This window comes from Diuraphis noxia, unplaced genomic scaffold, assembly GCF_037042655.1.
Source record: "Diuraphis noxia isolate RWA-SAM2 unplaced genomic scaffold, SU_Dnox_SAM2 contig0003, whole genome shotgun sequence".
NCBI lineage: Eukaryota > Metazoa > Arthropoda > Insecta > Hemiptera > Aphididae > Diuraphis > Diuraphis noxia.
In genome coordinates, this window is record NW_028301713.1 from 32,009,121 (window position 1) to 32,023,230 (window position 14,110).

General features: G+C 26.1%; 1 protein-coding gene and 1 long non-coding RNA gene across 5 annotated transcripts in view; one reads left to right on the forward strand and one right to left on the reverse strand.

Annotated features, from left to right (window-relative positions):
- LOC149057235 (uncharacterized) overlaps positions 1 to 8,026 on the reverse strand; it is a 36,049-nt gene extending 28,023 nt beyond the window's left edge. Inside the window, exon 1 of the long non-coding RNA XR_016190826.1 lies at positions 7,833 to 8,026. This is a non-coding gene — a long non-coding RNA (uncharacterized LOC149057235). The remainder of the gene's footprint in view (positions 1 to 7,832) is intronic.
- Lar (tyrosine-protein phosphatase Lar) overlaps positions 1 to 14,110 on the forward strand; it is a 158,733-nt gene that overhangs the window by 31,473 nt on the left and 113,150 nt on the right. For all 4 annotated transcript variants that reach the window (XM_089222664.1, XM_089222667.1, XM_089222665.1 and 1 more), the window contains exon 3: positions 8,852 to 8,934. In XM_089222664.1, coding sequence (XP_089078790.1) covers positions 8,859 to 8,934 — 76 coding nt within the window. In that variant the 5' untranslated portion in view covers positions 8,852 to 8,858. The remainder of the gene's footprint in view (positions 1 to 8,851; positions 8,935 to 14,110) is intronic.

Sequence of the window (14,110 nt, forward strand, 5' to 3'; positions counted from 1 at the left end):
TCGGCATTTATAAAGTGTTATTACAAAGATAAGTTGAATCAATCATGATTCTTATATTTTATGTATAAATAATTATATTTAAGCACATTTATTGAAAAATAAAATAAAATATTATATTCAATTTTAGTATGGATAATAATTTGAAAACACAAAATATATTTAAATTGTACCAGTGTGGAGAACATTGATCTGATAACGATGGCAAGAATATTTATTTAAATATTGTAAGAAAACTAACGTTTCTGGTTACATATCTAGATCAATTGTTAAGATATGGGGAATATGTGTTAAGTCGTAAGTTAATCCGCCAACAATATAGTATATATTCTTAATGCTTATCTTTCATCTCGGATAGTATTTCTTTGAATCGTTTAATGGGTTATATGTGAAAATAAAATATAATACAAACCTAACTATTTGTAGTTGTCGATCTCATTACGCGATTTTTTTTTTAGTTTATGCCATTAATGGATTCTAAGTTTATTTCCTAGTTAGGTTTTCAACATGTACTATATTTCCCAACTTTTCGAGAATATTCTAATAATTTAAAAATGTTAACTCATCTTGAACGACTGCCTATTGATTATTCCACACTAAATATTTGGATCATTTTCACTAATTTTATATACTGTTATTCATAATCTACAATCAGAAATTCAGGACCGTTACGATGATGTATTAAAAAACCAGACAAATTTTTTTCATTAGAAACATGCAATCTGTAAACATTTAGTTTAAATCGAGGTGTATTTATTTATTTGAAAATAACTTTAGAAGAAACTATGGTGTTCCTGATAACAATTCATATTAGAAAAAATTTCTGTTTTTTAAATTTAATTAAATTTGTGGTTTAAAAATGATTATTTTGTTTCGTATCTCAAATTAGACAAATGTTCTAATCTTTGATTAGTTTTTCCATATGATTTTGTACATTTAGAATATTATATGAAATATATTTTAGCACAACATAAGCAAGTATAGTTTAAATATTAACGATTTCACGCATGGTTTTTAAATTAATAATAACAAGTTTTTTCATAAACCTCGTAAGGTTAGGTTAGTTATTTAATAGACTGCTCAATTTTTGATTGTTTAATCTATGTAAAAATATAAATATTTGGTGAATAGTAAATTAAGGGGTTTTTTTTTTATATTTATCGTAAATATTTTGAACATAATTCATTTTTATTATGGAAATAACTTAATACTATCACTTAAATAACTTATCACCCCAATGGGTTTAGAATTAAGATCACTTCTAATAAATTTGACACGTATTCTTGAACGAACATAGAGTGGAATGTTGAATTTTATTGTTACTTAAGCAACTAATTTCTCACTGGTTTCTCACTATGTTATACTGCATCGAAGTGTTGAGCAAAATTTGTTACGTTTTTATGTATAAATATATATTTTTTTTTACAATAAAGATTTATAATTTTTTCTTGTATATTTGATTTATTTAATTACAAGATAGGTACTCATTTAAATTTAATAATAAGTTGTTACCCTAATGATAATGTTTACCGATTATTTATTATACTAAATGTAAAGTAGCACTTAAATTATCGATTGGAAAATAAATAACTTGTAGGCATATATAAATTAATTATTCATGAGAGGTTTACCTTATACTTAATATAGTACTTAAAAAATATAATTAATGGGCCAACAGCAATTTTCATTATATTATATTTACTCCCCAAAATATAATGTTACCGATCCTTTACTTACCTGGATTATTACTTTTTTGTTATTATTAAACAATAAATTTTTATAATACTGTTGATTTTTGATAATTTATGTTTAACTATGAGTTATTTCTTTGTAAATGTACTTGTATTATGTCACCTTTCATAATTTTTATTTGAAGTATCTGAATATTGTAACCAATATTTTTTTAAATCAATGTTATCTCCTAGTAATGTACTTTTAAGTTTACAAGGTCTGGAGCTTTTTTAAATGCTGACATAGTGTTACATTTTTGTTATTATTATTATTTTTTGCATATTTTCTCTGAAAATATGACTTATTGGTATTATGCGTTGAAATCCATGCGGCAAAGCTTGTAAAAAAACTCATCAGACTGCAAAGAACGGTGCTAATATGGCTGAAAAGTCGGATGGGTTGGTGGGAAGTAAAAGTTTCGTAATATTTGTATTCCAGCAAATAATATACGTACCCCCGTTTTAAAATCCATTCGGAATTATTATTTTCTCTTGGGAAGAAAGTTTTACGGGCGTACCAAGACGAATCGACCAAGATGAATATTCATTTCGTGTTAATACTCCCCCACCCATCCTAAGAACTTTAATTTAAATAAAACATTAATTAACGGGTTTTAAATCTATTCGTTTTTAAAAACGATGAATTCTGATCATATTACTATTTATTATTAATTTTATTCGAAGTGTGTCTTTAAAATACGATTAAAAATTCGTGTAGAATAGTATATATGTTTTATATTATTTTAAGTTTATGAGTTAAGTTATAATTTATATATTATACAGCGTTGATTAACTCAACTTGCATTGGAAATGAATGAAGTGTTTGGTTAACAAGTTATTAGAAAATTATTTAATTTTAATTATTCGTTCTAGTAAGTAGGTATCGAATATAATTTAAAACTATTGTAAATTTTCGCAATGCTCAAGATTAGAACTTTTGGTCTTAAAATTATATTAAAAAATTATATTATACATTTAAAATGTTTTAATATGCACAACTGTAAATAATTTATTTAATTCAATTGTAAAAATGTATTGTGACATTTGGAATGTAAAATATATAGGTACTTTTTAATTGAAATTTATCATCATCGTAAATATAAATCAAAAATAATGCATTGCATATAATTATTATAATATTGTATATTTATTTAAGTTTGATAATATTTCCTACCGTTCAGAAAGTATGTTTATTCGTTATTGGTATATATTCGAAGTGCGTAAACTGCATCAAAAGTTTTTTCTGGTCATAATGGTAATCGCCCTTTTCAACACAAACTTTTTCTAATAGTGATCCCATTTTCACCAACAACATTTATTTTTATTTTTTTGCATAAAATGAATTTTATATGGGAAAAGTTTTAAGGCCTAGTCTATGATGTAACTTATATAGTACGCCAGTACGGTCACCAAATAGTTTTTATATTCAAACGTATTTTCAGAATTGATATAAATCATACCTACGTATTCATATTCGTAGTTGAATATATAAAACTTTGCCCCCTAAACAAATAAAGTATTCAGTTTTTCATAAATTAATATATAATGTATAACAAACATATATCATTTTTGGAACGAATATAGAATAGTCAGGTTTGCGTATTCTTCTTGAGCATGTTTATTTTAAATTTGATAATTTTTTTTTTTTTGTATTCTATTTAATTCATTAAAAAATGTTATGTTAATAATCTGAATAATAGTTTTTTTAATACTCATTTTATAATGAAGTAATCTGTAAACAATTGATTTTACAATAATCATTAAATTCATTTGTAAAAGGGCACGGTGATTTAACTTAAATATACAATGCATACATCCATAGTTTTTTAATTATAATAATGGTACCTATATATTGTAGTTGCAATAAAACCTTTTTAAGGGTTATAATTTAGTATGAAATCTAGTTTATTTTTAAATTACCTCGTAGTAAAAGATGGTTATTGCTGGAAGAATATTTTAAAAGTTTTATTTATTTCAGTAAATTTTGATTTTGTATACAATATGTTTATAAACACCTGCATTTAAACAAAAAATCATGTTGTGTATTCATTGTGTTCAGTTAAACCTGTCCAGATTAATTATTGTATTTCATTGATATTATGATATAATTATTTCTCAAGTGATTAATTTACAACAACGGTAATTTCAAAATGTCTTATTTTTGTTACATGTGATAAATATAATATATTTCATTATTTATACCGTTTAGTACTTATCAAACATGTTATATGTTTTATAGCAGTCAAAAGTTATTTTGATAATAGAGTATATAGGCTTTAAATTATTTAAATTTAATCGAAATATAGGTTGGTTGTAATTATATTTTAAAAAAGTAATGAATTATGTATTTATGGCACATAACGTTGAAAATTATGTTAATGTTTTATTACCTTAAGATTGTATCAGATACTTGTAAAATACAATAAACAAAATAAAGTTTAATATAGATAATATGGAGCCTGGGTGTATAAGTTAAATTTATAATTTTACCACCTATTTGTAGTCAATTTGTGAAGTGTCGGTACATAATTTAAACTTTAATTTAAAACCAAATCAAATTTAAAATAATTTTTTTGACAGTTAATATTACTTATCACGATAAAATATTATAATATTTTTGCACTTTTATATTTTAAGTTAATGTTATACTTATAAAGACACCTACACCTAAAAACCTATAATCGATCTTATTTATAATTGATTAAAATTATGTATTGGTACTTTTATATTACCTACTTTGTTGATGATAGTTCTATTTATCAATTTTTATAATAATTTTATTGCAAAATACCGATATTTGGATTTAAAAATACTTTTTTTATGATAAAACAAAAAACAATTTTCTTTTTTTTAAACATAATTATCATTCGTAGTTCTAATGTATCTCTAAATAGAGTAGTATTTCTTTATAATGGTCATATCAATGTCCGCTTTATGTACCTGTAGTGTTATGTACCCATTATTATAAATGACAACCAAATAAATTTTCAAAAGATTTCTATAAGATTTAGTAAAATTAAAATAATGAAATATTACATTGTATTACAGTTATTATAAACGTATATTTATGAAAATAATATTCGTAGTTCTTATTTGTTTTATATTCTCCCGTAATTTATGATGAGCAATGTTCGGATTTTATTATCCGGTATAAACTACAGTGTTATTATGGAATTTAATATTGTTTGTTAGTTGCTTATGTAGAATGTTATGCATATTCATGTTATTGATATATTATTTACGAATAAGAATACTATAAACATTTTATGAACTGATATAATTAACTTAAATTACTAATATTATTTAAAAATTTTGAAATAAATTGAATTATTTAAAAAAAAAAAACATGTAAAACACTGTATACGTTCATAATATTTTTAGTTCAACACAATATGAATTACAATAATTTATACCGTAGAATTATGGTATAATTAAGTATTTAAAATTTTCAATTATAGCTAAGTATGAATCACCAATATCTGTGTGCTTAGCATACCTAGTCACATTATATAACAAAATAAAATAACGAAATGTTTCTGGCCAGTATGTGACATGAAAAAACTTAATATTCTAAACTCGCATCAAACACCAGCATGTATAAAAAAATTAGACCAAATAAAAAAAAAAAAAACAAAAACAAAAAACATATTATACTTAAAATATTATAATCCGTAACGATTTCAATTAAAAATTGTAAATAGTTATGTTATTTTTCCATGTTTGGAACTACACGGGAGGGTCAAATTTGCTGCCAACTTGAACTATTAGAACAATACCTATCATTTTTTTTTTATTAAAAAAGAAAATAATCATAAAAACATTTAGACAAAGTTTATATGGAATCACAAAAATCCAATTATTTAAAAATGTTAAAACGATTACGTCGTATTAATAACCCAACAGATAATGGCATATATTTTATCTAACATAACAATTCAATGATTGTGGACAATGTCTTGCAAGTTATTTTGGCTACAACTCGTTTGCGCATATTTAACTTTGTTACAACTCATTTGCGCATAAAAAACACACTGGATTGCGCACAAATATTTTGACTACCAGTGACTAAAATCCTACTATCATAAACTTTTTGCCCACACATTTTCCTTCGCACCTTAACAGGCTTAGGATAATGCTGATAATGTTTTTTCTGGATTCATACATTGATCTTCGTAAAATTTTTGCATAATTGTGTCCTAAGTTTATTGTAAAATTATCTTATATTACTCTTCATGATAATCAGTGTCGGTTACTTTTATAATTTTGTTTAATTTACTAACAATAACACTCGCAAGACATTATTTATTAGTACATCTAAAATTTGAATATCTATACTCATTAAGATATGATATTTACTTGAATTTATAATTACCGATATTATACTGAATCATAACTATTGAAACTGTACTAAAAGTAGTTCGTTGGGTTTGAAAATTTGAAAATGATATAATCCGCACTATCGGTTATAACTTATAAGATAATATTGCTATTAAATATTTGATAGATTGTATTGTAGTCTGTAACGATACACCTATATATGTGTGTGAGTATGTCATTGTGCGCAAACAATTGATCGATTTTCAGGTAAACGACTGAATTCGTTGAGCGCAAGCGAGTTGTCGATTTTCAGGTAAAAAATTTTGAATTTGCGCAAACGAGTTGCAGCGGTTAGATATTTTATGTTGTTGATTGAGTTTTTTTAAGAAAAAAAGTATTATTTTTGTATAAAATGTGTATAATATATGGTGAAAGAATAATTTTGTTTTGTAAATATTCACTAATCAACGAGTTTAAATTTTTGAGAAGTTTCACAGTAGTTTTCAATGTATATTCTAGTTTCTTTAGCATAAAAAACTATCAAGTTTTTGTATTGCTATTTTTACAAACTGATATTAATATATTTTAACGTTTTTAATTATTTAAATTTCCTACTTGACTATACAATCATAATAACCTGAATTATTATTCATGTGAACATATTAATTATTGTATCCTTATTTTATTATCAGGTACTTCAAATTTTACCAAATTTGTATATTATTGTGTATTTCGAAATCTAATATATTTATTTAGGATGCATTTGTCCATGTTATATTTATGAAATTTATACTAGTGTATATAACTTTTATGATTAGTTAGGGGTTATCTTAGATCCTTCTATCCTTTGATAGCCTATAATTTATTAAAAACATTTTTATGTTGTGATTCGTTACCTCGGGGAGAAATATAGACGTGCTTATATAGCTGTTGAAAAAGAAGCCATGTATGTATAACGACCCCTGCACGTTTTAATTAATCCCAGTAATTTAATAAATTTGAAAATTTGAAAATTTGAAAAAAAACTTATCATTAAATAAAAAACACTGTCTCGTAAAGTATATACACCCCTATATTATACATTTGTCGACAATATATTATGGTGCTATATTAGCCGTAGTTATCGAAACTATAAAGTTTCGTATAAATTAATATATGCATGCACAGTGGTCAAAGCGGAATACCAACTCACTAGTGTTTTAGTTTATATTTTTATTCCTGCAGTCTTTTTTTTTTTTAAATAATGCATCCGTTGCCAAACATTTTTTTATTTTTCCTCAATTTTTGACAGTAAAAATTAATTTTATACGAGTACTTTCTGTTTTTAAAATAATTATTTAATAAAATTTAATCTAGCAATACGATTAGCTATATATATTATATTTATACCATTGTAGTTTGTAAATATTAATTTCTAATGATTCCTCAGAAAATATTAAAAAATGATATTTTTAAACCTTGTTGTATAAATGTTAATAATTCAGAAACTATTCATGCAAATTTCGAATCAACTTACCAAAAAACTAATTAATTTCTTAATACAAGTATTAGTCAGCATTAAAAAGACATATCTCATTTCATAAAATGAGTTATTGTACCTACCATAAATTCAAAAATATAGTGGACAATTAATATTATTGGAAATTTCAATAAATGTGTATAAAATATGTTTGATGGATACTGGCTTATACAAATCTTAATATCCTCAACCGGTTTCGAACACGGCAATAATGATATACCTAGTTGTATACTCGATTAAACTATTATTAATAATATTATTGTGCTTACCCTGGACGGTGTAGCAGCGGTGGCGGGAAATCGTTGTCGTCGATGGCTGTGGCGGTGGCGGTGACGGCAACGTCTTTTGAGCGATCTTCATCGGTATTAAAGGCGTCGGAGTGTGTTCGTCCCGACTGTTCGTGGCGTTCGAATGCCGCGCGCGTTTATCCGCCGTCGCACGCGCTCGGCGAGTCCGGCGATACCTGTGGCGACGGCGGCGGTGGTTTTTGCCAATTGGTTGCGGCGTCGGCGGCGATGATGGGCGGGTGCGCGCGGAGGGGGAGGGATCGGTCCGCGCGCGCGTTTCAAGCTCGCGGGGCGTGCGCCGCCCCCGTCGCGTTCAGTCAGTGTACGCGTACCACCGGCGCTCGTACACGACCACGTCCGTCGTCCGTCCGATCGACCGACCGATCGCATCGTTATCGTTTTTCACTCATCTACCGTTATCAATACAATATTAAGAGTATAAATTAATTTTTTTTTTTGTTCACCGTTATCGTGTGTAGGCAGTGAGTGATGCGATTTCATTTTACTGCCGCTGTCAAAATGCGTGTCCGAATCGAGTGTTATTACTCGGTCGTTATATCGTTTGACACAAGTCGCGCATCATTATAATAATTTTAAAAGTTTATTATTGTATATATATATATTCGTACATTATTATTGTTTTCATTTTGTGTTTCCGTGTACGATATTTTCACGTACAGGATTTGAGTGTGTACGCGTTATTTTTAGGACGAACCGAACCAACAGAAATCGGATATCCAATATGATATCGGTCATTTGCAACCTAACCCGGCCTAGCCTAATTTGAACAACCCCCTTAACTAACCTGAACACTACACCAGATAAACCTTAATTAGCGCAGTATGAATTTAGATTTAAGTATCCCATCATAATATTTAATCGTGTTTCGGATCGAATGTGAAACGAATTTTGTTATTTGTATGGTTTGCTCTCTCCGTCAACAAGAGTGGGTCCAAATGTGACATTCGGACACAATATGTCTTAACCATTGTATTTTACAGGCTGACGATGTGCTCGAGCAGCTCTTGGCAAGCACTGGTCACCACAGTGTTGGCCTGTTCAGCAGTCTGCGCGTTCGCTTCTGGTACGTACCTATATGGCTATACATTATATTATACATTTACATCCCCTCCATACATACGTTTCTGTTACTAGATGATCAGAGTGACAATAGCAAAAACAACATTAACAGTTTTATCTTTTAAAACAAACAGTGATTATGTATATTATTATATTATGAACGTGAGCGTGTGCTTGTGCAGGTACGGTTCTCCTCTTTTCATTATCAAGGCGTAGGTTGTTTAATTTTTAATTGTAAGAAGGAAATTGCTGTAATTATTTTTTATTTTCACCCAATCAGGTGCACTTGTTCACAACAAATAAAGTTACAGTAGGAAGTGTTAGCATACAATTTAATTCTCGGAGTCCGTCGCCAGTCGTAATAGTTTCTACTCGTTTCTCAGTCTATGTAGGGATTGCCGCGAAATTCTAAAAACGTCGCTTGTTTCACTACTTTATCCGAGGAGCGTTGTAAAGTTTTCAAAATATCCCCGGGCCTTGGGTTATAACTTTTAATGAATGACCGCATGTCACCGACCCCTCAAAAACAATAAAGACGTAATTAAAACCGTTCGGTCTCATGGCCCCTATACTATTTTTTTTTATCTTTGAATGTATACATTTCAAGAACAATAATTCTAGTCAATCATCCTTTTTCAATATTTTGGTAATTACTACTTTGTTGTTTTCCATATATAGCATATACTATTCAGTATGTTGTAGGTATACATATGCTATTATGACATTATGTGGCGAACAAATATTAAAAATATTTTCTTTCATTGTAAACACAATGGTTTTAGGTATTAATTAAAGAAATTTTAACATAATTCGTTAGGTGATAATTATCAATCCTACTAACTTTTGAGCTACAAATGAAGTTTTGAATAACTTTATTAGCTATACTATAATTTTACTGAAACATTTTAACTTGATAATTATGTTTATCAAATGAAAAACAATCGTTCTCATTTTATGTCATGTATTTTATTAAAACACAAACAATATCAGTACCTTTACCCATATTAATTTAGATATTTAAGTTAGCAACCTATTCTAAGTTTAGTATAATAAGTTTAAATGCATATTTCATTCACACGTTTGAATGTGTTGAAGAATAGATTAAGCATATTACGTGTAAAGGTAGACATTTTTTTTTTACTTATACTTTTTGTAGTTTTTAATCGGTTATATTATTTATAAGTGTAATTCATTGAGTAATATTTCAACTAAAGTGGTTATTATGCACTAAGTATGTAATTTAATAGGATATTAATTAAATGCTATATTTGCAATATATAGCTCGGCGTATGTTGCATTGAAATGCTAATAGTCCTCTACCTATAATTTAATTTTAATTTAATAATTGTAAAACGTTATAATAATTATATAACCTCTATAACATGTTTTTACTTTTGAAAATATAATTATATACTCTTTGATATAAAAGGAAAATCTTAGAAAATATTTGATTAATATTCATTTAAGTCTCAGTACTTGATACGGAAGTATTATGCTTACAAATTCGAATTGATATTTAACAAAAGTTCACTTATATAGTTATATGAAAATCAAAGTTACCTATATATTTTAAATTTTCAAATTTTTCTATTCAAAACAATAATTTAATATTATATTAAATTTATTGGGACATTAAATCTTTTTATTTATTCATGAATTAATAAACGAATACAAAATATAAAATACTATAATTATTTTGACCAGAATTTATTTTTATTTTATGGAAGATATCAGATATATACCGTGCTATTTGCTTACAAAATATTTGTTTCACATTTTGTTATAAAAATTATTTTATTAGATTTTGACAATTTGTTTTGCAATACTGAAGACCATTGTTTAGCAATGTGATTATGTTATATACGGTAACGTATATACGGTCTTATAGATCATAAGATTTCAAGTTATAAATGGCTACATACCTCCGCTGTTTAAGCTAGAATGATGTTTGGATAACTCGGTCATAATGAATGAAAGGTAGCTTGTAGGTATTGGTTGCACAATCATGAAAATTAAAACGTTTATGATTTTAAGATTTTGTATGATTTGTGTAGTTATATAAACTTAAGTAAGCAATAAAATTAAATTTTGGTATAACTTTATGTTTTATATTCCGATTCCATTTTCTTTGATTGCAGTATATGTTGAATATTTTTTATTTGTGTTCAGCAGTTTTTACTGTTATCAACAAAAGACAATCCTTAAGCTAGTCTATTGACTTTTATAGTATATATTTATACATAGTTTCTATCATGCAATAATACGATTGTTGTAGAACGAAAAAAAATTTCCGTTTCCAAGACGTTTAACTTTTTATCGAGTCCTTAAATTATTTTGATTTTATACTCTACGTCATACAAGCTGGTTTATTAATGATAAATATTTCTTTTATATTTGAAAATAGTTACGTTTTTAGAGTATTATTGTTTTTCAAGTTTTCCTTACATTGTCTATAAAATGAGAAATATGTGTGAGTGTATCTTTTATAAATTCTTAACAAATGTCAAAATACAAAATAAAGTAAGATAACAGTTTCTGTTAAAAACTGTATAGTTATTGTATAACACATACAATAAATACAGATATTTCCATTACAGTTTTTAATAAAATTTATGTAATTTTTAAAATAAATTAAAATAATCATGGTTGCAATTTTATTTATGTTTTGATTTTTTGAGTGATCGACAGTTTTAAGAATTATACTTTAAGTTTTTTTTTTTAAACCTTGTAAACCATTTTTTTAAAGTCTTACCTACTTAACGTTTTTAAAATTTTTGATGTAAATTCTTAAAAACATATTATAGTTTTACTGAATTATTAAATTTATATTTTTGTAATAATACATTTATTTCATTATAATTTTATCCAATTTTGTCAAATATTTTAATACTTATAGTATTATTTATTTATTTTTTAAGGTTAAAAAATGACCATTGATCGGGCATTGTATACTTGTTGCAAATAATTTTGGTAGAGATTTATTTTGAAGGAATAGCGATTTTGGTGGGTAGATTACTTTAGAGATTCAAGATAAAAATATCTTGTACTTTTAAAGCTCTGACCACATTTCAAAAATAAAAACAAAATATTTGCTATAAAAATATAATGTCTAATTTGATACCTTATAGTCATTTATAATTTCTGTAATTTTTGGCTGAATAAGATTTTCTATGACAGTTTTCTTATTATAAGGTAGCCCAATATAAAACATTATGGTCTCTTTTCATATTATGCAAATAAAAATATATTAGTTGTTCCAATTGGATAATGCAACCATGTGTTTGTAAAATTTTATTTGTCATTATAAAGTATTAAACATGATTTTCATCACACTATTGGTAATTACTAATTATACAATTTATACGTATTAAAATTTGTCATATTTAACATAGTTAATCTGGACTAACATAATGATAATCCCCCCTTTCAATTTTATATAATGTATTATGAAAACTTTTGATTTCAGCAGTAATACAAATAACCATCATTCGCTAAATTTATTTTTATACATTTTTAGTATCAAATAGTTTACTGGGATTTTGAATGAGCCATTGGGTTTTCCCCTTTTAAATAGTGGCCAGGTTGGTGAGGAACTAAGGAAAGTGTTATTATTGCAATGTAATGGAGCGTTGTAGTTTATAATTTAAGATATACTCCGACTTTTACTCTATACTTACTTCTACATTTCGTTCTCCCGTCTTAATAAAACCGTCGGATCAGACTGACAGGTTAACCCCTCTTTTCCTCTCCCATTAGGTAGTAGTTCATCTAATGCTTAAGTGTATAACGTATATGTTCCTTTATAATCTTTTTTAAATTCATTGTTATTATTTTTTTCTCGTCCTCTGTTACTTAACGAAGGAGTTAAAAAATTGAAACATTTCATAGTTAGTCTTCAAAATAAAACACTATTACTTACCATGATGAGTGTTTAATTAATAATACGTTTCTAAAATTTGTTTTAATAACATTTTGCGTTTACCTAGCCAAATATTTTAAAATAGGTAGTTGGTTTGTTTTTAGAAGTTTTTTTTTTTTAAATAATGCTCAGATTTGTTTTATATTCAAGTTTTGAGATTACTTATTATAAATTCTATAATTTGTTTTTACTAAAATTTAAAAAATCGTATCTACTTATGAATTTAAGTTTCAAAATATAAATTAAATTTAAGTATAATGCTGTTCTTATAAATATTATAAATGAAGAATCAAAACATTGATATTACTTCGAATGAAAGCTAATAAAAGTAAATATTTTTTTTTATCATCCGAACAAGTAAAATATTTCCGGATTGTTGAAGACTTTAATTTAAAATCAACTGAAAAAAATTAAAGACCAGGAGAAAAAATCAGATTCAATTGTGTAGTTCTTCTGGATGGAAAATCCTTTTGGTAGCAAACAGTACTATCAATAAAATTAAGTCTTTATGAATATAAAATATTTAAGATACTTGAGCTACAAAATGGTCTCTAGAGCCCGGCGTAATATGTGCCGTGAGTTACATTACTGTGAGCTGATATTTTTAATTTAACAAGATAATTATAATATAATCTTGATATTAATTTAGGTTGTAATGTTTTGATTAAACGGGGTAATAGTTAGGCAAATCTGCTACATCCTAGAATTTATGAATAATGAATTTTCATTTATCTCTATACTTAAGAGAAAATCTGGGAAATTACAATATTAATAATTTGAATAAAATTGTTGGCCATAAAATAAAAGACAATTTTTTTGTGCTTAAATTTTTGAAAGTACCACTTAAAGTTATTTTATACGTTCTTATAATTATTATAATATTAAAATCAGGCACTAATATTATTTTTAACAAAGATGTACAATTTTATTTAAAAATATTTGTATTACCTTTGATTTATTTTTGATTCAAATTTATGTATAAAATTCATAAACAATAATACTCAAGTATATAAGAGCATTTTGTAAAAAAACGTCGGTATTAATCATCAGAATTTACCGAGTTTTTATAGCAAATTGTATTATTACCAGCTCTTGAATAAATTTTACAACAATTAAATCAAAATTATTTTTAATAGACACGAGTTAGTATATTTTTATATCAAATATATTATTAAATTTGATTACGTATGAAGACTTCCAGATGAAACAGATTTAAAAATAAAATGTAGTAAAACGATGTGTTGCAGTGTGTATTATATGC